This window comes from Lepidochelys olivacea (genome assembly GCF_965140295.1).
Source record: "Lepidochelys olivacea isolate rLepOli2 genome assembly, chromosome: 1".
NCBI lineage: Eukaryota > Metazoa > Chordata > Testudines > Cheloniidae > Lepidochelys > Lepidochelys olivacea.
This window is the reverse complement of record NC_140411.1, coordinates 347,715,755-347,742,670: the sequence shown is the minus strand read 5'-3', so window position 1 is coordinate 347,742,670 and position 26,916 is coordinate 347,715,755. Positions and strand designations below refer to the sequence as shown.

At 48.8% G+C, this 26,916-nt stretch overlaps 1 protein-coding gene across 1 annotated transcript; it reads left to right on the top strand.

The window, feature by feature from the left end:
• The first annotated feature begins 1,568 nt into the window (after window positions 1–1,568).
• Window positions 1,569–25,278, top strand: SLC35B4 (solute carrier family 35 member B4). The gene is made up of 10 exons (XM_084619097.1): window positions 1,569–1,719; window positions 9,598–9,711; window positions 10,493–10,595; window positions 11,612–11,661; window positions 12,768–12,849; window positions 15,141–15,201; window positions 16,411–16,520; window positions 17,158–17,233; window positions 18,967–19,042; window positions 21,657–25,278. Exons 1-10 carry the CDS (start codon window positions 1,643–1,645, stop codon window positions 21,901–21,903), a joined length of 996 nt encoding a protein of 331 aa, XP_084475223.1. The 5' UTR covers window positions 1,569–1,642; the 3' UTR covers window positions 21,904–25,278.
• The last annotated feature ends 1,638 nt before the right edge of the window (window positions 25,279–26,916 follow it).

Genomic DNA, 26,916 nt, shown 5'->3' with positions numbered 1-26,916 from the left:
AAGAAAACTACTTAAGCAAATATTGTAACTTGCTAAGATTAAGTTTTAGTCACTGGAAAGCATGTTTTACTTGTAACCAGACCTGTCTTTTTCTCTTGCTTAGTATCATGTGAATCTCAGTTCTTCATTAATAAACCTATTCTTGATTTTACTACAAAACCATCTCAGTGCTGTGTATTAAAGTGATATGTAAGTCTTCAGCTAACCTAACAGCTCTGTCTCTTTGGAGACAGCGAACTTGGTGACTTCTGAGAGTGTCCTATGAGAGGGACTGGAGACTGCAGGGAGACGTCTCTGGGGTTTCCTGATTGGTACCTGCAAGGCAAGGTTTAGACCGGCAGAGTCGAAGAGTGTGCTGATGAAGCAGACGGGCTGGTGTGGCAGGGAGCAGACACATAACTCAGCAGCAGTAAAGCTCTGACTCTTGCTAAGGCAGAGTAGTAACACAGTGACCTGAACACGACATCTTAGTTTGCTTGTTAAAGAACAAAGAGTTTGCTTCACTCTCAGGAAGCGGGGCTAGAACAAGCTCACGGCTGCTCTGAAAATGTAAGAATTTTGTTCTTGCTCATTCTAAAGTAACAACAAACGTTACTCCATCCACCGCCCGATCTAAAGCCCACTGCAGTCAATGGGAGACTTTCCTAGGAATTCAGTAGCCTTGAGATCAGGCCCCTAGAGGGACCATTACCCAGACCTTAGCCTAGGTAAGATTTTATATTTTGATGATCTTTGATTCAGTTTGGTTTCCTCTCCGTACTGTAAGGCCTTTGGCGTTACCGGCTGTTCCATTGGGGTCTGTCCTTTCGGGCCATTCTCAGATAAAAGGACAGTGACCTTCTGTTCGCTGGCGAGAAGCAGAGGAAGAAGGTGTCTCTCCTGGAGCCTTCTGTGGAAGGTGTAGGGTAGGAGGGTGTTCGTTCCCAATATGGCCCACCAAGGTCAGGCCCAGGGAGCGGGGGTAGGAACTGGGGAAGGCTGTGCCTGTTCAGGCGGTAAGCTCTTCAGGCCAGAGCGGTGCCCCGTACAGCACCGAGCGCGCTGTCGGCATTTTGCCAGCTTTTCGCGCTCATTAATGCTCATCCGCTCACTGATCAGCCTAGCCTTAGCCAGCAATCGAGCAATCCTCGGGGGGGGGGGCAGGAATTCTGCCCGAGTCCCCCTCCCGCTCCAGGCCAGGGGCGGGCACGCACCCCGCGAGCTTGCCGCCCAGAAGGGGCTCGCTCCCGGTGAGCTTTTACCTGTGGGCCTGAAATCCTTCCCACTCCTTGTGGGGAGCTGCTCTGCCTGCCAGGGGCGGGCTGGCTGGCTGGCTGCCTCCCTCCTCCTCCTCCTCCTCCTCCGCCCCCTCTCCAGTTTTACAACAGCTCGTCCCCCCGGGCGAGCTCAGGGCCAGGGGAGCGCGGGCAGCCGAGGAACTACAACTCCCATCAGCCCCCGGGAGCCCGGAGCCGCGCGGGAAAGTCGCCGGCGCCTGGGGAGCCGGGCGCGGGGGGTGCTGGGAGCTGTAGTTCCCCGCGGGCGGGGCGGCCGTCGGGACGCACGGCAGGCGGGCGGGGGAGGAACTACCGCAGGGCGGGATGGCGCCGGGGCCGGCCGGAGGCTCAGCGCGGCCGTGGGAGCGGGGCCCCCAGCCGCTACCATGCGCCGCGCCTTGGCCGTCGGGCTGGTCTTCAGCGGCTGCTGCAGCAACGTGGTTTTCCTGGAGCTGCTGGCCAGGTGGGGTGGGATTGGGGGCGGGTCTCCTGGTAGGGCTCCTGGGTGGGGGGGCAGGGCGGTTGGGTTGGGTTGGGTTGGGGGGGGCGGGTCTCCTGATAGGGCTCCTGGGTGGGGGGGCAGGGCGGCTGGGGGTGGGGGGGCGGGTCTCCTGATGGGGCTCCTGGGTGGGGGTGGGGGGCAGGTCTCCTGATGGGGTTCTTGAGGATGGGGGGGGGGCAGGGCTGCTGGGTTGGGTTGCGGGGGGCAGGTCTCCTGATGGGGCTTCTGGATTGGGGGTGGGGGGGCAGGTCTCCTGATAGGGCTCTTGAGGATGGGGGGGCAGGGCTGCTGGATTGGGTTGGGGGGGCGGGTCTCCTCATAGGGCTCCTGTGTTGGGGGTGGGGGGGCAGGGCTGTTGGGTTGGGGGGGCGGGTCTCCTCATAGGGCTCCTGTGTTGGGGGTGGGGGGGCAGGGCTGTTGGGTTGGGGGGGCGGGTCTCCTCATAGGGCTCCTGTGTTGGGGTAGGGCTGTTGGGGTGGGGGGGGCAGGTCTCCTGGTAGGGCTCCTGGGCTGGGGGAAGGTCTCCTGATAGGGCTCCTGGGCTTGGGGGGGGCGGGGGGAGGGCTGCTGGGTTGGGTTTGTGGGGGGGGCGGGCAGGTCTCCTGATAGGGCTCCTGGGAAGGGGGAAGGTCTCCTGATAGGGCTCCTGGGCTTGGGGGGGGCGGGGGGAGGGCTGCTGGGTTGGGTTTGTGGGGGTGGGGGCTGGGCTTTTGATGTGGCTGCTGGGCTGGGTTGGGGGAGGGCAGGTCTCCTGATGTGGCTCCTGGGTTGGGTTTGGAGGGGGGCATGGCTCCTGATGTGGCTCCTGGGCTGGGTTGGGTTTGGAGGGGGGCATGGCTCCTGATGTGGCTACTGGGCGGGGGGGGCGGGCAGGGCTTCTGAGCTGGTGTTGCTTGGCCAGGTGTATTGTCACTGCCTGGGTGAGGGGCAGTGTCCCTGGCCTGGGGGCTCCCCACCGGGTGAGTGGTAGCATCTTCGGGGGCAGGGTTCTTGTGCTGTCCCCTAGGCTTGGGGGCATCTGGCCCAGAGAGTTGTTAGCACCCTAGGATTGTGGGGTCTGGTCTGTGCACAGCCTGCTGGGGTGGGGGAGTGCCATGCTGGGGTCACTAGGTTAAGGCCCAGGCTGGGGGCACTTGTGAAGCTAGGGGGTGGGGGGGCTAAGCAGTTTTTGATGAGTCTGCACCTTGTGTGGGTATTGTCACCTGGTGCTCTTCCCAGCCATGGGCGTCTGGCAGCCCAGAGCTTTGGCTGTGGGCTCTGATTCACCCCAGAGCTTCTGGGGCCACCCTGCACCCCACTGTTACGACCATGTGCTTTGACCCACCTCAGATTTCAGTCCATAGCTCAGCATCGTGCTATCTATCCTATGTATGGGGCCATTGAGTAAGGTGTTTCTGGTGGTGTTCCTTGGGGATCGGTTCTTAGCCCATTGTCATTCAGTATTGTAATCCCTTATCTGGCAGATCTAATGCTGAATTCAGGGGGGCTGCCCTGTATCCCAGAGTCCACCCCAATGTGGAGCTAGATGGCTACCTAGTGCCCTAGTCTTGTGACTGGGCCCTCTAAACAACCAAGCTTGGAGCCCAGGGTGGACCCCAATTTCTGGCCATGCTGCAATTTAAGAGGGTGCATCACCTGTTGGAGCCTATGTTCCCCCTGGGATGCATGCCTGCATTAAAGAGAAGGGGGCTGTCATCTGTGGCAATGCACCTGAAGCGATAGGGCATAAGATTTTAACAGGAGCAGCAACTTAAAATGTGTTGGGGTGTCTGTTTTCTTTTCCCAACACTCCTGCAGAATGACTCATACACAGCTGCAAATAGTTTTCTAAATAATAGGGAGAGGAAGCCCTGGGCATGCATGGGATGGGGATGGAGACAGCTGTGTAATGGGACATGAGGGGTCTCCCTTGTGTTAGAAGAAAGGGGAGAGCGTATGGTGGGTACCGGAGCCTGGTCTGCAAATGGGAGCATTATCGTATGATGGCAATATGTGGAGAGACTGTTCCTTGTGAGTGAAGGAAAATCCTCTGATAGCAGAGGGGGGAAGCCCCCTGTGCGGTAGGTTTGTGACATGACTCCCATATTGTGGATGAGAAAAGTGAGGCTCAAAGAAATTAATGACCTGTCTCTTTTCCTCCCTGGAGGTGCTCATATAACCCACTGGTGAGTGTGTATCAGGTCTCCCTCCCTCTGTGCGGGTCTGCAGAGGATATGAATTGTTACAGTCCCTAGCTCAGGAGCATTGGCTGTTTACCTCTAGTTGTAGCAGTCAATGCTTTTAGCTTTGAAGGTTCCCGGTTCAGACTCCAATGGGTCAGCCCTGAAGGCAGCCGTAGCACTAACCGCCCGCTGAAGTCAGTGGCACGTGTGAGTGCTTAGAACGTCAGAAAAATCAGGCCAGGCATGTGATGTGCCCAAGGCAACCAGTGTGTCCGTGTCAAGAGCCAGGTTATCCTGGTTTACATCCCTGTACATGGCAGCATGGCCAACCCCAGGTTTTCAAAAATCAAACCATCAACCACCGAACATCATGGTTGACTTAACCACTTGTGTCTTTGTTTTTTTCCCTCAGAAATACTATTTTTTAATGTTTTTATTTGCCTTCTCATTTTTGAGCCTTTAGGGTGCACTTGAGTCATGTTTTCAAGTTTTTCTCTGCAAACTTAGGGGTTTTTTTGGGGGGGGGAGAGGGGGTTTCAAATGAAAGCAGAGATTTTAATATATTCATATGACTCAAGGAGCTCGGGCCCTAAAAATATCACGGGACTCATGATCAAATCATGAGAGCTGGCAACACTGTAATGCCTCCTGTGCAAGTCACAGCCCCTTTCTGTGTCTCAGTTTCCCCATCAGTAACATGCCAGTGTTTACCTACATAATCTATATTTAATGTCCCTACAGTATTTGAAAATGCAAAGTGCTATACAGTATTATTGGCATATGGCAGTGTTTTATTAAGCTAGAGTTGAGGCTGAGCTCAGATTTTCCCATTTAAAAGGATGAAAACCTCAGAGAGGATTTTGTGGTTATCAAAAAAGCAAGCAGTTGAAATCCAGAAAATTTCAGAGTCAACGCTGCAATCTCTTATTGGGCCAACTGCTGTTGGTGAGAGACACAAGCTTTCAAGCTATACAAACCTAACAGATTGGTTTTCAAGCCTCTTAGCCCCTGCTCAAGCAATTAAGGCCCCAAGTCAATGAGGCTCTATATAGAGGCATGAGTTGTATAGATCTGGTTGCAGGATCAGAGCTTAAGATGATAACCTAAAAAGAAGAGGATACTGGTAGCAAAGCATCACGCTTGGTATCAGAAAGAGATCCATATGAATCCACTTAGCAAACCAGAGTTGAGTTCCATGTTTTGAAACTTCACCTGAGAACACTGCAGGTAAATCATCCTCACTAAATGTAAGATGTCAACATGCTGCAGACTTCTTTAAAGGTGACCAGCAAAAAGGACTTTTCCCTTTTTGAATTGGGCATATGGACTCTTCTCCTTTATGATGTATGAAGGAGGCCTGACAGGTGATGTACTCTATATACACATACATAATGCGAGAGAGAGAGAGAGAGCGCACGACACTGTAGCCAGTCCCTTCATAACGACAGATAGAAATACATTGGAACAGCCACTTGGATGAGATGAACTGAATGAGCAAGTCCATTATGCCAGGACTCCCAAACTGTGGTCCACTTTCTAATGGTCTGCTGAGAGCTGGCTGGTTGCATGGTTTTGGCTATTCTAGTTGTTTCCAGCTGCAAAATTGCTTCAAGAGATTCCTGCGACCTCGTCCAGACAGTTGCTGTTGTTCCCAGACGCTAACAGTTATGTGATTGGGAATGGGCAGAGAGGCGGCTGAAAAGCTGTTCTCTGTAATGAGTTCTAGCCCAGTGGTTCTCAACCAGGGGTGCGCAGAGGTCTTCTGGGGGGGTACATCAACTCATCTAGATATTTGCCTCGTTTTACAACAGGCTACATAAAAATCACTAGTGAAGTAAGTAGAAACTAAAATTTCACACACTGACTTGTTTATACTGCTCTCTCTATATACTATACACTGAAATGTAAGTACAATATTTGTATTCCAGTTGATCTCATTTTTACCATATAACTTTAAAAATAAAAAGTAAGCAGTTTTTCAGTACTAGTGTACTGTGATGCTTTTGTATTTTTATGCCTGATTTTGTAAGCAAGTAGTTTTTAAGTGATGTGAAACTAGGGGGTACACAAGACAAATCAGACTCCTGTAAGAGGTATTGTAGACTGGAAAGGTTGAGAGCCATTGTTCTAGCCCATGCTACAGAAAAATCCTGCATTCTGGACTTTGTACCAGGCTGCCCAGAAGAGAAAATTCAGTCTCCTAGAAGGCAGGAAGAGAAGTGAAACAAAAAAGGGTCGTGATCTTAATGTAATAGCAAAATGAGAGACCCAGAACCACCCAGCCTTCTGGTGCCTTACAATTTGTATGTAATTTAAATTTATTGGAGGATTATTGTCCTAAAGAAAGAGAATTGCCTAGTTGGGTAGAGTTAAAATAGCTGTAAAAAATTAATTGATATAACTAGGCTCTTAGCCATTTTCTGTAAACCTGCCAAGGTGTCAGGATACTGTTATATGGGTGTGTGGCTGGTTAGTCTGTTTTTCATTTGTATTTGTCTTGTAAAATTTGCAGATAGCTTTATGTCAACACAATTTAGAACCGGGCTTGTCCCTAACTTCTTACTTTTACTTGTGGAGCAATGAGGCAGAGTTCCTGTGGCTCAAGAGAGAGTGAAGGGGAATGGACTAGATGAATGACCAAATCCTAGTCTAGTCAGAGACCACTCTGGCATCCCACCAGGCTTGTAATTCCTCTTTCTCAGCCCCTCTCAAATCACCCCACACCAATCCTGGGATGTGAACCAAATGTAAAGGCCAGATAGAGACCTACAAATGGCTAACAACATATTTGTCTACACATTCCTGTTAATTGAGTTTGCAACTTAAACACAACTGGACAGCAAATCAGTGAAAAATGGGTCCTCTCCAGTCTGAAACACCAGAGTTTTAGCTCGTCACAGCCAGCGCTCAGATATGTTCAAGAGTCCTTTGCACTGGTTTCTCTGTTGCAGCAGAGGGGTCGGTGGTTTTCAGAGACTGTCAGAAAAGGGGAAGTGTCAACTCAACTTTCAGTTGTCCCCTATGACTATAAACTAGCAACAGTCAGCATGACGCATCCATGCAATTGGGCGGGGAGGGGCACAGCATAGTGGGCTGCTCTTGCATCTGAGCTTCCAGCCAGTCATGTACTCTAGCAAATGCTCTGTGATAGCTGCATGTTGTCCTGTCCCAGCATCAAAGTTCCTTGGGAGAATCTCTGAATGTTGGCCCTGGCTATTCCAGTACACACACACACGTGTACACACACACAGTAGATTTATGCAACCGGTAGTTGGTTCACCTCAGGACACAGTCACACCCTTGTGAGTAATTGCTTGATTCTTAGATTAATTATGGTTTCTCCATTTGCTCCCAGAGCTCTACAATTTCAACAAGACTTTATATTTAGTGCAGGAGCATTAGACTTCCAGATCTTGTGGTGGGATGGGAGCACTGAAGGGGCAAGTATTGGAGGAATATTACACTGGCGGTGATCCAGACTCCTGAGTTAGTGACCACCAGGGGTAGGGAGATGGTTGGGCCCCTGGGGGGAGAAGAAGAACCGGGCAGCAGGGGCCTGAATCTCAGGGATTGGATTCTGTGTTTCACTACCAATAGTTTGTGGAAGCCCGACACTGTAACAAGAAAAACTGGCTTCCTTCTAGTTGTTCCTGCATTGCCTAAATACCACTTCCTGAAACAAGGTGGGTGAGAAGTAATTGTCTCGCTGATATCCTGGGCCCAGCACACTACTCCAGCACTGAATATCCCATGTGCACCAAACACTTAATGCTGTTGTCATGTCTGATCTCCCAAGCTAAGCAGGTTTGGGCTCGATCATTTCTGGAATGGGATGTCTCAAGCAAACACCTCGTTACTGCCATAAATAGCAAGTAACCCTATGCTTACTCCCCACCCAAGATACTAGAAGACCCATACCAGACAACTTAAAGCAAGAGCCCAAATAAGCCATCCACTCTTTAGCATCAAGGTAACGTAGTGATATAAAATAACCCCCCTCAGAAATGAATGTTCAAGACACACCAACCCTAAAACCAAGACCCTATCCAGTACATCAGGAAGAACAGCAAATAAACAATAAAAACCCCACAGCAAACAATAGTGATACACAGAAACCTCACCCAATCAGACTGCCTTAGATCAGTGAGAGACAGAACATAGGCTCTTTGCAGTTCCATAACAGGCAATCAGACACTGGAAGTGCAGGGAGGAACAGCTCTGTTAACCATGTGACACAGTAAAACGGAGACATCTTCCATTCCACAATCCAAACCCTGAGCTGTGGAAAAAGCGCTTCTTCAAAAGATTTCCTGTTGAAATGCAAGGAAGGAAAATTGAGTCTGGCTCTGAGAGGAGTGAAAGAGGCGACAACAGTAACTGTAAGATGTGGCAACCTGCTACCAAGTAGAAACAAATATGATGGAGTGGACACCTGGTACAAAAATTCATTATTTCTGTGAAGCCCGATCCTGTGTCCGTCTGACTGCACTGTATCTTGTATGCTTGCTCATCTCAATAAGCTTCATTTAAATGAGTGATCCAATAGGTGGCACTTTCTCCCCTCTGGGTCAGTACTGAGCAAATGCCCCAGCATAGTGGCAGATGGACCTATGCCACTGTACGTACTGACTTACTGTGTTCATACAGGGCCTAGCACAGAGGTGCTACCGTAGCCCAAATCTTTCTGATGAAATGTAAAACTGAAACACTGCCCTCTTACGGTGGTTAAAGATCAAAGCCCTTCTTGCAAAAATCAAACGCAAGGTAAGTAACGCTGGTGTCCTAGCTGAATTCCAAATGGCTAGTCGTTTCTCTTTCCTAGTTTTCACTGCAGTTTCCAATGGATAGCAATCTAAAGGTCTCGGGCCTGCTTCTCAGCGTGTTCAGTGGCCAGGGGCAAGGATATCTGAAAGATCGCCTGACGCTCCAGAGTGAGGACTCTGGGCAACAGCTCTGCTCCTCCGGCACAGTGAAACGTTCTCCCATGAGGGTAAAGCGCTTCAAGAGACAGAGCTCTCTCAGGGGCTGTCTGAGGCTGGAACAAACTCCCCCAGGAACTAAAGACCATCCTAAACCTTATCTCCTTCCTCTCCAAGTGCAAGGTGCACCATTTTGACTAGCCTTTTCTAGCAAACACAGATAGATACATAAAAAAGAATATCTCTCTTCTTATCAAACCCAAACCCTCCACCACATGCACAGTTCTCCTCTTGGGGGAAGGATAAGAGAATGAGCCACAGGTGACAGCTGCATTAAGCAATGTGAATAACATGACTGTAAGGTGCTCAGATATACAAGGATGCTGGCAGTCAAAAAACCTGTATAGAAGAAAATGATATCCTACTTCACTTCCTGTCTTAAGCCTGCTGAGTGGTGTTGCTGTGCACTGTTAAACAGCTCCAAGCTGCTCCCCAGAGGTTGCTACATCCCAGTGATAAGTGAAGTGATCCTTGTGAGTAGTTTGTATATGAATTTACAGTGGAGGTACCTATACTGCAGTGATTAGGGCTATGTAAGAACCATGCTAAGTAAGCTTGTCTGGTGTGTTAGAATGGTAAACACTGGTAAGTGCTCTATGAATGTGTGTAAGCTACTGGTCTCCTCCTGGGTGCATTCAGTTACAATATATTCTGTGTTGTCATGTTTCTCCTTCTCTCTCTCTTCCCCACATATCCAGAGAGTTTCCAGGATGCGGGAACATAGTGACATTTGCACAGTTCTTATTTATAGCAGTGGAAGGTTTTATCTTTGAAGCCAACTTTGGAAGGAAGCGGCCAGCCATCCCAATAAGGTACAGTAGACTTAAATGCTTTGGCTGGGCTTGAATTGACTAGATATCTGTTATCTCTTCGTGTTTAATAAAACAGCTTATCCTTTTGTCCGTCTAAACCCCATTCGTTTTCCAGAGTTAGCAACGCCTCATTCAGAACTTGTCATGCCTGGTAAAATATGAACTCATTTATCCAGGACTATTAATAGGAAACTACTTTCAGAGTCTTCTCTCCTAAGGAACATGTTAGTAGCTGTTGAGTAAGCAAGCGTGTCTTTTAGGGGACTGGATCTCTCTTGGGTTTGGTAATGAGTGGGGCCCACTGGAAATCTGTGGGGAAAGAAGTCTTGCAAAAATTCTTCTTTTACCCCCACTTATTCTGTGGGGAACAATCCTGCATTGGCAGCAGTGTGGCCTAGAAAACCTGATGGGTTTTTCCACCTCTGATCCCTGCGACTTGATGGCCTGTGTGAAACGACTTGGTTTCAGACTGGTGCCGAGTGTATCGCTAAATACCAGCCTGTTCACAGTTGGTCCTGTTGCTGGCACCAACAGTCTACTTACGGAGATGATGGAGATTGAATTCCCCACCCACCCTGGAGCAGATGTGGGAGCACTGTTGCGCGTAAGAGAGGGAGACTTGCACCGCCTGGGCTTTTCCTGCTCGGAGGATGAGCAGAGAACTTGAGTCTCTGGGGCTCCCAGATTAGTGCTGCCTGAGCATTGCATGAGAGAACATCTAGAAGGAACTTCCTGGTCGTCAACTTGCTTTGCTGACCAGCCCCTTGTGTTTCCCTTTCAGATACTACCTGATCATGGTGGCCATGTTCTTCACAGTCAGCGTAGTGAATAACTACGCCCTGAATCTAAACATAGCCATGCCACTCCACATGATCTTCAGATCAGTGAGTACCTCTGCCAGCCTTTCTCTCAGTGTGGGCATGCACAATGTCCCAGGGGAGCGGAACCTGTCTGTTCAGTCTCCCTCCAGGCCTGGTTGAGGAGGAGAGCTTCACTTTGACATAATAAAACTACTAGCATGGGGAGATGTACTAACCCAATGAGCCATGAAATGTACAAACAGGATCATTTGGGTAAGAAGATGTCACCTGAAAGCTGAGCCCCACCTTAAGAAAACTAAACCCTTCTCACCTCCTCCCTTCTGCAGCACCATGCCGTATTAAGGCTTACACAGCACGCATGTGTGTGCTCACGCTGCTAGTCCTTCATGCCCACCTAGTGGGTGCACCTCATGGTTTAGAAAATGCTGCCCTGTCCATGTTAGTTTCACAAATTTTAATGTCTGCAAAACAAGTGGCAAGGTAAACTTACATTAAAGCAAAAAGGAAATGTATCAAATGCTTGAGTATCAGGTATCGCTTACTAAGCTGTGGAGTAACCTTCCATGAGAAGCGGTGGATGGCCAATGGCTTGACACATCTTAAATCTAGACTGTTTAAAAAATAAAATAAAAAGAGGATACAGTCTAGGAACCAGTCCTGCGCTGAGCTAGATAACCTCGTAGTTCTCTCACCTGAACATTATCATTCCTGAGCCATCCCCAGGTAGATAGAGGGTCTATGCTTGTTCCCCACAATGTTGATGCCAGAAACTCTTTTAGTTTGTTCTCTTCCTGAACTGCCTTTGTATCTGTTTTAGCGTAAATACAACAAGGAGAAAACCTAAATTTCCCTGCTGCGCCCGCAAGTCCTATTACTTCTCTTCTCTGGGTCCAATGAGAATCTGTCCTTCTCTGATTTTGGTCTCTCTCCGTCCTTATCTTGAAGCTGTTATTTCTATTAGTGAACTGTACTTAACTGTTCAGAGCACACAGGATTTCTTGTTGAATGTGTTCCTATTTCTGGGCGGGTGCCTGACACACTGACCTTGTTTTGCTTTTCTCTCCCCCCCACCTCTCCAGGGTTCTCTAATAGCGAGCATGGTTCTAGGTATCATCATTCTGAAAAAAAGGTAAATTATACCTCCCGGTTTCATCAGAAAAAAAATGTATGTTATTGACTTAGTCAGGGCAACATCTGATAGTCAGCAGCATTTGGCACATGTGCAAACCTGTTCATCTGCAATGCACTTCAGACTTGATCTGTCATTCCCCAGTGTAAGTGTTCTCCTCCTCTCACTGATGGGGAAACTGAGGCACTGAAGGTAAGTGACTTGCCAGAAGTCAGGGAGGGAGTCCATATCAAAGCTGGGATTGGTGCTCCAGCTATATCTGAAGGGGGAGCATTTCAGTACCACTGCTTTGCATTTCTGTACCACCTTCTGTCTGAGCTGCACAGTGTTTTATGATCATTAATCGATTAAGCCCTATATCACCCCTTACTGATAGGTAAGTAGTTAAGGAGCGTTGATCCCAGGTTGCTGCTCATGGGCTGGCCGTGTGACTGTAAGTGGCTGAGGAGCGACAGGGAAGAGAGTGCTTTGTCACTCAGTAGCCCTTGTCACTCCCTTTGCAGCCACCAGCCTTCCAGCTGAGGCCTGGGTAGGACTCCCTTCCATGTGGGGTATCGGCTTAAATATTTTTCAAGAAGCTTTTGGTTTTGCCGCAATAGGAGCGTGTGGGTCTTTGTCCCCCTCCAGTGGCTGGTTTATGTAAAAGATACTGTTAGCACTGATGAACCAGGGCTTGAGACATGCTGCTGGGCCAGGCGGGAGTGAGGCTAGGTTTTGCCATAAGAGCTCTTTTCTGCTGACCTTTCCATCTGTGTGTGGGTATCAGCGAATGAAAAGTAAGTGGCTCAGCAAGAGAGTAATCAGAATTACATGATCTTAAGGCTCCCTATGTTGTGATCTAGTGGGGCTAGGAACCCTTTGGTCCTGGACTAGTTCTTGGAAAGAGAGCACTTAAATTTTTGAGCATGGAAAGGGCTAGAACTGAAAGAGCTTTTCCGTGGATCTTCTGTTCAACAGTTTCCAATCAGTAGTTACTCCAGACTTACACCAGGGTAACTGAGCAGAATCAGGCCTAATGCCTCTTCAGTGCAGCATTGGGTGAAAGCTCCCAGCTTGGAAAGGGGAGACTAGAATGCTGAAGTCTCTCTGTTCTTCTCTTGTTGCAGATACAGTGTGTCTAAATACACATCCATAGCCCTGGTGTCCATGGGGATCTTTATCTGCACTTTAATGTCTGCAAAGCAAGTGGTAAGGAATGCTTTTCAAGTGTCTGAGTCTGTGCAGCTGTGAGCCCTATTAACAGTAGGAGCTGCCACGGATGTCTTAATCAGACAATTCCCTTTGTATCAATGGGAAGGAAGTACACTGCCTATTTTTGTCTGTTTCCCTAGAGAGCTTTCCCACAGTTAGACACCTGATTTTTGCTGGCCTTCCCTTTTTTTTTATTTTTTAGTTCAAGGTGCCTTTTATGACATGCTGCTTAGTTTTTTCTTTTCCAAGGGGCACACTGAATATCAAGTTACTTTCACCTGCAGAGGAAACAGAATTATTGGGGTTAATATATTTGAGTATTACCTGTTGCACAACCATTGTGGTGACTTTGCTTAGAGTGGCAGTGGCTTATCTAAAAACCTTGCTCTCAGCTTCCAGAACTGGTCACTTTTCAAACTAGAATTTTCCAGGCCTGGCCCGAAACCAAGTGTGATTTTTATTTTTTTGGGTAAGTTTGAGCATAAACAGGATGGCAATTTTTTGTGAGCAAGGAGAGTGTGGTTTCGGGGTAAGGAGAATGCACACACGTGTGCAACTTTTCTTGTTTTAGGTTTTTTCCTTCTTGGTTTAACAGGTTTTAAAGAGGTAAGTCCAGAAAATTGAAACTGACCATGGAGATAGGTCTTAGAGAGATGCCCCTTCCAGGGTCTTGGTGAAAACTGATTTAATTTGGCCTAGTTTTGAGGGTTTGAATAGTGTGTAAGCCCACTGCAGACTTGCAGTGACAATAACGCTTTATCATGGGGGAAAATATACTTCAGAACGTAGAATCGGAAGGGACCTCCTGGGTCGGAGACCAATCTCCTGCTTTCACAGGCACCTGTAGAGAGGAAAAACTTACAAGATTCTCATGGAGCCAGGCCTGATTCCTTGTGCAATAACTATAAGCAGCCCTGTTGCTCTTTCACAGAGACAGCTGCTTACAGTTAGTCTGCAGTGAAAGAGGCTGGGTTCTGTAGGATCCTTGCTTATTTATAATGCAGATTTCAGGAGATTAATGCATCCCCAGATGCACTGAACAGCTGTACTTCTAGACTAGATTAGAAGTAATAATCCAAGTTAACTTTAATAGGTTCACAGCAAATACTGAGAGTTCGGCATGTGCCATGGAGTGCAGGCGTGGGTATCGGCATGTGTGAGCCTGTATCCCATTTTCAATAGGCGCACGCTTGGATAAGTCTGTTTTCTACCCCGCAAAGGAGGCTGTGCACCTGCAGCTCCTGTTGGCTTCCTCAGGAGCTCACCATCTCTAAGCAAAAAGAAAAGGAGGACCTGTGGCACCTTAGAGACTAACCAATTTATTTGAGCGTGAGCTTTCGTGAGCTACAGCTCGCTTCATCGGATGCATACTGTGGAAAGTGTAGAAGATCTTTTTATACACACAAAGCATGAAAAAATGGGCGTTTACCATTTTGTAGTGGTAAACACCCATCTTTTCATGCTTTGTGTGTATAAAAAGATCTTCTACACTTTCCACAGGATGCGTCCGATAAAATGAGCTGTAGCTCACGAAAGCTTATGCTCAAATAAATTGGTTAGTCTCTAAGGTGCCACAAGTCCTCCTTTTCTTTTTGCGAATACAGACTAACACGGCTGTTACTCTGAAACCTGTCATCTCTGAGCAGCGGGCCACTCTGGTTCAGGACACTCACCAGACCTTCGGAGTCCTGGCCAGCTCTCTCGTTATCTCTCACCCATCCATTTAAAGTGACTAAATCTCCAAGTAAACACAGAATTGTCTGCAGTTGGGGATGGCTTTCAAAGGCTTTCCGGTGGCACTGATTGCTCGTTTAATGCTTTCAAAGACCTCATAGAACGCTGCGGGCTGTGTCAGCATGGTACTTTTTAATTATTCTTGGTAACTGATTATTTTTTCCAAATACAACAAATATCCCAAAATACCCGCTTCATCATAACCCACACAGTCAGTCAAGAGTTAGGATAAAGGGAGGGGAGGGGAAGCGACATATGTCTTCAGCCAGTGTGTTTCTTTGAAAGGGATGCTTTGCTGATCTTCTATCCATACCCCACCAATTTCACTAAAGCAGGGGTGAAAGCCAGAACTACCACATACTCTCTGTAACCAGTGAAGGGACTTACAGGTGCAGAGGAAGGACACTCCGGGCTGTCTTCGATACCCTGGGTGTATGTAGGTTTGGAACACAATCCATCAGCTATTGGGAACAGAGGGACAAACTTAGTCCCTTGAAAACTGCCAAACTGCATCCATTATAATGATCTGACTCTCTTGTCCCCACCTTCCGTAGGCTTCTAAATCCAGCTTAAGTGAAGCGGACGGACTCCATGTCTTCATGTGGTGGCTGTTAGGTCTGTAAGTGCAGTGACGCTAATTGGCTTTGCAATTATGTTGGTCGAAGTTGCTTTCATGGGGCTGATCTCCAGGCCTGCAGCCGTGCTTAAACTGCACGGCAGCAGAGAGCGGTGGGATGCCCGGCTCCAGGGATCAGTTGCATTTCTGCTATCGATTTAAGCAGAATCATGTTGCCCTCTCTCACCCTGTTGATACAAGCCTATCACATTGCAAAAAGCTGCTTGCAACCAGCTGGTCAAAAATAGTATCCAAAGTGTTCGTGTGGGTTAGTGACAGAGCTGGGTTGCTCCTTTATCAGGTCTCTTCCCAGGTTACTTTTCAGCAGTGAATTTGAGAGATTCATATTAAGTACAAACAGGGCAGAGTCTGATCTCCATTTGACAGGTGCCACTGATGTAACCAAGATTAGAATCTGGGCCTAACTCTGTAAAGCAGACTCCCTGTAGGAAAGAGACATGGGAGAATAACCCAAAAAATGATGGCTTCTGAAAATATTGCAGCATCCCGTCATCCGCTGAAGCTGAAGGGGGGGAGTAAAAGAATTGCTTAGAGATCAAAGGACAGTCTCAGTCCTGGGTGTCACTCCATTGCCTACAGCAGGTTTAAACCAGGCATGTATTTGGCCCCATATGTATGCCGACAGTATTGGCCCAATTCCTCCCTACAATAGAGGGCCTTCTTGTTCACCCAGGTACTGCAGACTACCCCATGAGGGAGCAGTTACCTACAAGCTTGGTTGTATTTTATGGGTCTGATATACCATGGAGGAGCCTTTTTAGAAAACTGGCACTGAAGAGTTTAATATGGCCAGTCTTCACTTTCTGGCTGCTTTTAGTGGCCGGGGTTGATATCTTGAGGAACCCAATATCATCACTAGTCTCTTTGCATGTGGGGCAGTAACTCCATCTAGGGGCTGGCTTTAGATTTTGATATCAGTCAAGGGGGTAACGTCTAAAGCAGCGAAATCACTTTTGAAAATGGGCCTTAGGTGCTTAAACCCTATTGGCTTTCCATAAGACGTAGCGCCTAAGTCACATGGGTAAAATAGTCAAAGGCCCCAACATCTTTTGGCTGCGGCACCAGTCTCTTGTCGGCTTTCCCATTCTCTTGCGTTTCGAGTCATGCCCTGGAGATCTGCCTACGCTGATTGACGTGAGGTTTATTAAGCTCTGGGGCAGGACAGTAAGGCTGCTTTTGTGTTACAGGAATCGTGGCACTGACCTTCGCCCTCCTGATGTCAGCCAGAATGGGGATCTTTCAAGAGACCATCTACAAACAGTTTGGAAAGCATTCCAAGGAGGCACTGTTTTACAACGTAAGCAACGGCTGGCTTTATCTCAAACCAAAGTATTTCAAATATACATTTCATGCAGTGTTCTAGTCTGCTCCATGCGATAGAGCCACTGGCCCAGATGGAACCTTTTTTTAGAAAGAATCCAGACCTGAAGGCCCTGATCCTATGGTCAGAGCCATGAGGGCAATCCCTGGCGGTGCTCGGCAGTAGGAAATGTTTTGTAGGAAATAATCCTGCATGATGATTTTATAATAGGTCCTTTCCCATCTTTAAGTCCTATGATGCCAGGTTACTATACTGTAGAGGGGGTAGGGGAAATGAGGCCTGCATTGATCAAAAACTGTCCCCAAGCTTCTTGCTCAGGTGTTCAGCCCTTTAGAACTTGAGGGCTGGGTCAGTGAATGCATTTCATCCTGTCGTAATCCTGGACTGGTCTTCCAAGAGTGACTGATCATTTTCACTTGGGGTCGGAGGGATGGATAAACTGTACATGAGCTCAGATTATACACGGGCAGCCTCGTAGTGGCAATTAGTATGTTAAAGCATTTGTCCTTTAATATTAGTTGAAATGCACATACACTGGCTCCCTGTACTGATGTGGATTCTCTGAATGGTGTCAGTTTAGACCTCTGCATTGAATTTCTGTCTCTTGCCATAGCATGCCCTGCCCCTCCCTGGCTTCCTCCTCCTCGCTCCGGACATCTACGCCCATGCTGTTCTCTTCAGCCAGTCTGGTGAGTTTTCTTTGTGCAAGTCGATGCACTTGTTGCTTCTCTGCAGTGCAGGAATCTCTGGGTGAGACTCTCTGGCTGGTGGTTATATAGGTCAGCCTAAGTAATTACAGTGCTCCCTTCTGAACTTAAATCTGTGGATTGCTATGAAGAATGCTTTAACCCAGCAGAGGGATTAGAAACTCGTCAAGTTCCCAACCCTGCTAATACACCCATGCTTAACTTTATCTATCATCAGTAGTCCCGTCAAAATCAGTGGGTCTGTTTTGTGTGCATGAAGTTACTTACATGTAGAAGTGAAACCTGAAAACTGGTGAATGTTATTGTTAAATAAGCCCCACCTCACATACACAGATCCCCAATTTTATCTGACAGCCAAAAACTTTTCTACGTGATGTTTCGTAAACAGGTTCCCCTGTAACACACAGTTCATCTTCCCTCGTCAATCACAGCCATGTAAAAATGAAAATCCTTCTATCTAGCGGAAAAGAAGGGCTGTTTTTCCTCCCCATTCAGAAAATCAAGTGATAACAGATTTCATTAAACCATTCACATAAGTGATGCCTTGGCATGGGGCAGGGCATGAGCACAAAACAGGCCAGATTCTTTGGTTGCAATCGGCGTAGCTATGAAATTGGAATCAATGAAGCTGCAGAGGCTTACAGCAGCTGAGGATCTAGCCCAGGGGTGGCCCCCCTGAGCCTGAGAAGGAGGCAGAATTTACCAATGTGCATTGCCAAAGAGCCACAGTAATACATCACCTGCTCCCAGCACCTCCCGCCCACCGGCAGCCCCACCAATCAGCGCCTCCCCCTCCCTCCCTGCACCTCCCAAGCAGCTGTTTCCTGGCATGCAGGAGGCTCTGGTTGGGAGGGGAGGGGAGAGGAGCCAGGGCACGGCAGGGCCTGTGGCAGAGCCAGGGGTTGAGCAGTGAGCACCCCCCGGCCCACTGGAAAGTTGGAGCCTGTAGCTCCAGCCCCGGAGTCGGTGCCTAGACAAGGAGCCGCGTGTTAACCTCTGAAGAGCCGCATGTGGCTCCGGAGCTGCAGGTTGGCCACCCCGGCTCTAGCCCGTGATGCGTGTCCGGGTAGATGAACTGTGTGAAAATGACACATGTTTTTCACACACACTTTTCCAGTGGGGTATTGCCAGCACAGTGTTGCCTTTGTGAGATTTTCTTTCCTCCCCGAAAAACTTGCAGAAGCACGTGCAAACTGGGATTCATGTTCTCACCGCCAATAGCTGCTTGATAGTGGACCCGTCTTCAGCTGAGAATTCAGAAATGCACAGCTCTCATGGTGCTTATCACGGCAAAAGCTTTGCCCAGCTTCTGTGTGTAATGCACATACAACAGGAGACACCAGCGAGCAGTAAGAGATGGCACCTCACCATGATGTTTCTGTCTAGCAATAAAAGTCAAGTTAACCCACTAGATCAGAACCAGAACTGGGCCCCTTTCCAGGTGGTAGGGCCCAGGGCCCCTGGAGCATGTGCAGCTGTTACTTCCGTCTCCAGAGCTGTGGTGTGTTTATCGCTAGCGTGGGTACAGCATCGTCAGCCGCAATGAAAGCTCCCCACAGCTTTTCCTGCAGGCCTCCCTGAGTGAGATGCAATTGAGAGGCTTCCCTGCTGAGACCACCAAGAAGGGGGCTCGTTGCCATTGCCTGTGGTTTTGTGCTATTAAAAACTGGGCTGAGATCAGACATGGACCTTTCTTCTTTCCCCTCTCCTCACAGAGCCATTCCAAGTCCCGGGGATCGGGCTGACCTTACCTATCATGTGGTTCTACCTCGTCGTGAACGTCGTCACTCAGTATCCTTCAAACACACTGGCGGCAGAGCCAGGGCAGGCAGCAGGGATTCAAGTGTTTTGAGAAAACGGGGCCAAAAGATCAGTTGTGTAAATCCTGCCTTGTGCTCTTAGATCTCCCTGAATTCAGAGCTGATGTGCAAGAGGAGCTGTCAGCTGCTGAAACAGCGTGCGTGTTGTGTCCAAGAGACCAGAGGCATCGACAGGTCGCTTGAGCTGATGTAAGGTATGGACACAGCAGCTAAACTTCTACGGGTAATAATTATTGAAAGTGTGCGTGTCAAGTTGGAAAAGGCAGGCAGAGAGGGTCCTGTGAGGCAGGGAAGCTCTTGCTCTCTGAATTCAGGCAGAATGCAGTGAGTGAAGGCAACAGAAGAGACAGGGACCCAAGCATTTCGATAATGGCACCCTCTGGTTGCTTGTTTGTTATGAACACACCTCGGTGATATAGGGGTGAGACAGATGCTCCTGCAGTTTGCTGAGCTATGGCTTGCGGTTATTGTAAGCTCTTTATGTGGAAGGGGGGTTTCTGTTTCTGTTCCCTCCCAATCTCTGTGCAAGGATTGATCTGTTCTGCAATGGCAACTTGTGTGCACCTGCGTATAAAGCAACAATGGTTCATCTAGTACAATATGCCACCTCCCATTGCACTGCAGCAAACCAATACTCCACCTAGACCAGTATCCTTCTCTGTGACAGCAGCCACTGCAGGATACTTCAGAGGAAATTTGGAAAGAGATCCAGACAGCTGTGCATATATAATTTGAGTCAAGTAGCAGCAGAAGCTAGCCTAGGGTCCTGTGTGTGTGGAATGACTTGACAACTGACTGGCTTTAGCACTTAAGCAACTCTACTTACCTATCATTGAACTCTACCTTTGTCCTCTACACTTACTGGGTCAGAGGAGGGTGGAAATATTCCTGTGAATACAAATACTCTTGCCTGTCCCGGGGAAGGGGAAAGATGGATCAGTGAGAAGCTTCCCGATCCCCCGAAAAAGGCAGCCGGCTGGCTCTGTGTCGAAATTCTACCACCCCTTTGTCTTAGAAATTCCCCCCCCCCCCCCCGCCCCAGCTATCGGTCCTTGTTTCACTATTCCCTCTGCACCCCAGTGAGGAGCCTTTCTACTGCTTCACAAGCCTCTTGGTAAAAAAAAAAAAAAAAAAACCTCCTTAAACACATCCCTCCTGTATTCTAGCAAGGGGGCGTGGAGGGGAAGAAACTTCTCCACTCCTGCTGTTTATCAGCTTATGCCCTGCAGCAGGAGGATTGATAGCTCTTAGATTTAGCCTCCCTGGTCTTGAGCAGGTGCTGTCAGCACATCAGTGCAACTTTTTAACCCTTCTTTAAGAGAGCGGCTTCTCTAGCTCTGTGTTTGGTTCTGAGATTATGATGGCTGGATTCTCCGAGAGCTCTGGCTGGTGTCGAGGAGTGGGGGGATTCATATAGGCACTGCAAACGGCTATGGAAACATGTTAAGGGCTCAGAAGAGGAGAACAAATTTTGTGCCTCTCTTTAAAGTCAGTTCTTTCCGGGTGGGGGCAGGGGTGGATCTTGAGTATTCCCTTGTGGCTGGTGGCCTTAAGTCACATAAGTCTAGCCCTGAATGTGAGGAATGAGGCTACTAGCTCTTATACTTAAAGGTGCATGGTAGTGATCCTGAATCTCCTAGGGTTTGGCCTCTGTTGAAGGACATCGTATCATCCCTTGTATTGGGAGAGCTGTAAAGGTGCATGGACGTTGGTAGGAATTACCAGAGAGCCTGCAAACCCAGCTTCCGGGAACAGGGCATAGAGCAAAGGAGCAGAAAGATCTCCCAGCCGTGCTCCATTGGCTAGTTTGGATTGTGCATGAATGGATGGCTGGAACCTGGGGAGGGGGTAGCTTTGAGGTGCCTTTGCAGCTATGTGGGGCAGATGAGCCTTCAGACTGTAGGCGATTGGGGCAGCAGGAGAAGCACCTGTGAATATCTGTCATGGCTATGAGCAGGGGCAGTGTCTGTACAGAAACCATGAAACAGGGAGGAAGAACAAGCTAGATGGGCAAATAAGAAATATTTTAGCATTAAAAGAACATGAGCAAACCTAGCTTCCTTCAGGGGTGAGAGGCCTTCGCAGAACTGGGTTGGGCGACAGGGACAGAAGGCCTGGGGGGCGCTGCAGGACTGGAGTGAGTTTAGCAGAGCTGAGTGGGGGCCCATGGCTGGAAGAGCAGAGAGTGGAAGGAGGGTTGCAGGTCAGGACGGAGGGGCATCAGCAGAGCTGTGTGTGCGGGGAGAGCAGTACTGGAATAGGAGGGTGGGGCGGGGGGCAGGATTGAGGGGCATAGGCAGAGCTCTGTGTGTGGGGAGAGGCCAGGAGGAGGGACTGTGGGTCAGGCTGGAGGGGCATTGGCAGAGCTGGGCAGGAGGAGCTCAGGGTTGGAATGGCAGGGGTTCTGCAGGTCGGGAAGTAGCACTTAGCTGCACTGTCCCTGGCTCAAGCTGGTGCTATCCGTTTCACTTTCCTGAGGGCTTAATCTGTCCACTGGACCCACCCAAGGCCCCCATGTTCTCAAACGGCCAACCACCGGCTTGCGCTTCTCTCCACTCGCTGTGCCCTTAACTTGCCCCACCCAGATATGTGTGCATTCGGGGAGTCTTCATCCTCACCACGGAGTGCACCTCCCTGACCGTCACCCTGGTGGTGACGCTGCGCAAGTTTGTCAGCCTCATCTTCTCCATCCTGTACTTCAAGAACCCCTTCACCGCCTGGCACTGGCTGGGCACCCTCTTTGTCTTTGTGGGCACGCTGATGTACACCGAAGTGTGGACCAGCCTGGGGCCTCTGCTGGCCAAACAGAAGAAGGAGGCCAAGAAGGAGTAAAGGATCGTCTCAGAAAGGACTTTTTTTTTTTTATGGTTTTCCAGGGCAGAGCACCAGGGACTCCACTGCAAGAGGGGTCGTTTCTGTAATACAGAGTAGCTGCTGGCTGCGCCAAGCTGTGGGGAACATGTAGAGAACGAGTTTAGTGAGTTCGGCTCGCAGCCCGTTTCATTTTAAAATGGTCCTTTTAAAATTTTTAATACTGTAAAGGTAAGATGCGTCTGTTAGACGCTGGCCTGGCACTGGCCCCCTGCCTGTGGTGCTGTCGGCCCACCCTCCCTCCCCACCTGTCTGATTTTACTCTTTGGCTGCTGTCCATTACCATTCTCATTACCTTACTCGCAGCCTGGTGCCGCTAATGCCCAGCGCAGCGTTGTAAAGTTCAATCGCAAAGCATGGATGCCAAGCCCCGGCTTCTGGGCTGGCTCCCTAGCTGCAGGGGGCATTCAAAACTGCTGCGGCTACCGACTCTTCCCAAGTCTCCTGCTCCCTCTGTGAAGTCCTCTGCCGTTCTTGGCTCGGTGCACGTGGCTAGGAAGGATGCATTCTGCACCGGCGCAGAGCCTGCAACAAGACTCTCCATTTGGGATATCTCGTTGTGGGCTCTTCAGTGAGCCCAGACGTGTGAGAGAGTGTCACTGAGCTGGGAAAGACATTTAAAAGGTCAGTCACGCTGTTGTCCTGGTCTCCTGCTCCGGACATACGTAAGATCAGGGCTTGACTCAGTTTCATTTTGCAGGTCACCTTTTAAAGCGCAGGTGACAAATGGCACCGGGGACTCCGTCCTGGTCAGTGTGTCCAGTTCACAGGTCGCTTTTCCCATCCTAATGGCTAGCATAGTAAAGCCAGCCCTGATCCAAAGAACCCAGCTGGACCGGAAGGGTTTTGCAGGCCAAATTAGAGCCCCAGTGACTCCTAGCAACCCGAGTCCAGTGGGTTTGTCAAGATGAGACTGTTTAGAATATAGACTATTCTACTGGAGCACAAGATGCAATAGCCAAGAGTGAGTGAGCTGGAGGCTGTCGGCTCTGCGTGGCTAAGAGTAGAGGCTTTGTTTGTGTTCCTGAGTGCAGCCAGAGAACAGATCTCTTCAATCAGAAGGTGCCTCTTTTACATTCCATTTGCAGAGGAGAACCACCCTGCTGAGTGACATGCCCAGTGAAATTACAGGTGTTTCCCCCGAAGGGCTCAGATGAAGTCAACCATGTTGAAGGCCTTTGCATGGTTGACTGTCCTCTGAATCCCATGGTGAAGTTACTGCTCAGGTCTAACATGGAGCTTTCCCTGTGTTCACCACTCTTTCCCCCTCTGCTGCTGCTGCTTAAGCCTCTGAATCAACCAGGGGTGGCGCTCTTGTGACATCAGGTCCATAAAGATGGCTTCCACTTAGTGTCCTGCTAAATGACTTGGCAAGGTCAAGGAGCCAACCTTTCCGATCCTCGCTTTGATTTGGGTGTGCCAGTTCTTTGTGCCGTGCCATTTCTACCCCCCCATGTGAGGCTTTGGATGTGCGTATCCTCCTGTTTGGCTGCAAGTGCACAGACAAGTTCTGTGCATTGTGGTAGACCTGGCCAGCAGTGTTCAGGAATGAGCTTGCACAGGGGTTGTAGCAATAGAGAATTAATAGTGGCAGGGTTCTGTATTGTCCTTTTTAGGAGCAAGGAGGAAAGATAAATGTGCAGTAACAAACCCGCAAGTGAGTACACTGCCGGGACTCTGCTAATGGGTGAATGTTAAGAGGCATAAACCAATCTGAATACAAAGCCAACACGTTCCCATATTAGATTACATTTACTGCCCGCAGGCAGCTAGCTGAGCATCTGGCTAGAATAAGCCGTGACAGCAGAAGAGCGAAAGCCATCATAAGTAGCTCTGAGGGTGGCAGCCTTTGGCTGTCTCAGCAGAGAACAAGGACTGAATTAGCCACTGTGATGACCTTTAGCAGAGGTCCCCAGAGGTCACAGCTGGTGCCTTGTGGGGAAGCTTGCAATGCCACTTCCTAGAACTGTTCCATAGCCGGATTAGCTCCCCATTTTCAGCTGTCTTGACTTTGAGCAGCTGGTCAAACTAATTTACAGCTTCCTTCCTTCCTGTGCTATTGAAAGTGTCTGCTTATAACACAGACTAAATGAAAGGGGCATAATCAGCCAGCCTATCCTTTTCACGCTCCACTGTTCCTAACGCTCTTTGAGTTTGACAACAAGACTTGTTCCACTGGCTGCTCCTCTAATTTGTCAGAGAACAGCACACAAGCAAACACCCCGATGTTACAATCAGTGTTCAAGTGGACGGGAAGGGATTCGCTGCCTTTGAAGTTCATTCTTTCCTGTAACTGTGAAGCCGCCCATAGCCGGATGGAGTTGGCATCTGCTGACTCAGAGCAATATCTCTGAGGAGCAAAACTTCCTGCCTTTGGAGTGCCCCAAACGGCACATGGTTTTCAAAGTATTTTCTCAGGCAGGGGGAGAATAAGCCTGCATGTTCACTGGAAGGTCTATCCCTCCTTCCCACAAATAACTTGGTTTAAACCCTGCTTCTGCTCGTCAGCTGGTATATACATACCTTGGGAAAGACGAGCCCAGAAGTAAGATTTCCACCTTGATCTTCATCACGGAGCAGGGGAAAGCTTTTTACACAGACTCAGAGCAGGGAATGTGTTCAGCACAAGTAGAATTCAGTGTTAGAGCAGCAGTAAAGCTTGTAGATCAAAGAGTGAAAATCTGGCATGGGGCTGAGACATGGAGTCAAATTCAGCACTGGCCTCCACTCCACATGGAACCAGTTTACACTAGCCGTGAATGTGGCTCAAGTTGTTTGGGTTCACTGTAGCTAGCCAAACAATAGCTTAGCAAGTGTAAACGTGAATGTAATGTATTTGTACACAGGCTGCTCTCATTTATCAGCTACACTGTATGTGGTCTCCTGTTTCATGTGATGCAGTTTTTTTGCCATGCTCTGTATCTGGATTTTATTTGAATGAAATCACCAGGATGTTTTTACATCTATCTCTGTTTACAAGACAGTCTAGGTGTTGCAGAGTAGTTATCACCAGACACCAGTAGGGATGGCTTCCCTCCGGTATTCTAGTATCTCTAAGTGATAGTCTTTATAAACTCATGAGAGGCAGAGGGGAAGGAAAATGGTGAGACAACCTGGACTATCTAGAGACACTCTGTCAGCTGTCAGTGTCCTCACGGTAGGGGTAGGGGACTTGTTTTTAAATTGTATACTTGAATGACCGACAGTGATTTAGCGCATATGCAAATAGACACTTGAAAAAGCCCAACCCCAAAGATCTGAAATGCTTTCTTAATGGAAGTAGAGATTTAGGTTTGAGGTTTTTCTATTGTTAAATAAATCTGCTCCTGACCCTTAGCTTTTGTTGTGACTGCTGACTGTGACTTTTGTTGTTGTATGTTCCTTCTGCTGAGCACACTTTGCTAAGGGAAGTAGCCCACGTCCTGCTGCCTTGAAGTCATACTGCCTTCGACAGGTGGGCTTCAGAGCAGGCTCTCTGGTTTCAGGGTTAACCTTCCCTCCGGGGAGCAGCCAGCCAGCCCCAGCGTTTGCGAATGACAGTGTGCCCCAGCTCAGTCCGGAAGGTCAGTAACTGGTCTCAGTGCTGGCTTGCAAACAAAAATGAACGCTGAGCAATCAAGGAGCCCCGACCTTCCTGCTGCTACCAGATCCCATTCTGGAGGATCTGGACTGCCCATCAGTAAAGAACTCGCACTCAGGAGGAACAGAGGATGGCAGCTGAATCAGAGTCAGAACTGGGTGGTGGAAACTAGGTTTATTTTCCAGTGGGGCAGAACCTCCCCATCTCTACTTGAAGTCAGTGGGAGCTGAAAACCAAGCTCTTTAGTTTTCTAGCTGGGAGGGTAAGGCTGATTTGAAAGCTAATTGCTCTAAAGTTTCTCTAAAGCTAATTGCTCTAAAGTTGCTAATTGCTCTAATTGCTCTAAAGAGAGCAGTGGCTACTTTAGCTTGTTCTAAACTCAGATTTAACACAATCCTTATCAGCCTACCCATCGCAGATATCTCTTTCTCCTCTTATTACAATGGGGCCTGGGGGTCTCATGCTCTACACAGAACAGCCCTGTAACGTAGGGCAGTGCTAGTCACCCCAGTTTACAGATGATGAACGGGGGCACAGAGAATTGAACCCAGGTGTCCTGAGTCGCACCCTAGCCATATGACCAAAGTTTTGGAAAGGAACCTCACCCAGGTAGCAAACTGGCAGGGTGCAACAGGTTTCTTTGAAGGGCTAGGACCAAGCATATGGATATAGAGTCATTGTCATCCTAATGTTGTCTTAGAATCCTGTATTGTTACAGCCCCTACATCCGTCCCGCGGCCTTCTCCCACCCCTGGCCTATCCCTTAGAAGCAAAACTCCACCTCACACAATACACAGTTAACCTGTGGAACTCATTGCCATGAGATGTTGAGCTGGCAAAAGTATAACAGGGTTAAAAAAATTAGATAAGTTCATGGAGGAGAGGTCCAGCAATGGCTATTAGCCAAGATGATCAGGGATGCAACCTGTCATGGCTATTAGTCAAGATGATCAGGGATGCAACACCTCACGCATGAGCCCAGATTCTCAGAAGTTGGGTGCCTAAATTTAGAGGCCTAAGTCCCTATTGAGCCAACTCGCTAAGTGGGCCAGCGTTTAAGGTGGGAACTGCTGAGCGCTTGGCACATCTGAAAATCGGGCCTCTTCCTGAGGTGTCTAAATATCGACGTCCCTGCTGAAAGTCAAGCTTCTGACACCTGAAAAGCTTGGTGCGCAGCCGCACCTCAAAAGTGCTTTGTTCAGCCCCTGCTGCTTGGCTCTTGCTGCCCACTGACGACCGAAGGCAGACCCTCAGACAGGCTTTCCTCTAGTAAAGCTGAGTAGTGGGGACCGTGAGTGGATAAAAAAAGCAGATGTTGGAGGTCCTTCTATACACGAGTGAAGGCTCAATCACTTTATAAAGGGCTAATGTGCTCACGAAGATACCTCTTCAAA

Excerpts from the sequence above, each read along its gene's own strand:
- SLC35B4 (XM_084619097.1), top strand. The coding sequence starts at position 1,643 with ATGCGCCGCGCCTTGGCCGTCGGGCTGGTCTTCAGCGGCTGCTGCAGC. Across the intron at positions 1,720-9,597 it reads TTCCTGGAGCTGCTGGCCAG|AGAGTTTCCAGGATGCGGGA; the intron begins GTGGGGTGGGAT and ends CCACATATCCAG. Across the intron at positions 16,521-17,157 it reads AGGAGGCACTGTTTTACAAC|CATGCCCTGCCCCTCCCTGG; the intron begins GTAAGCAACGGC and ends CTCTTGCCATAG.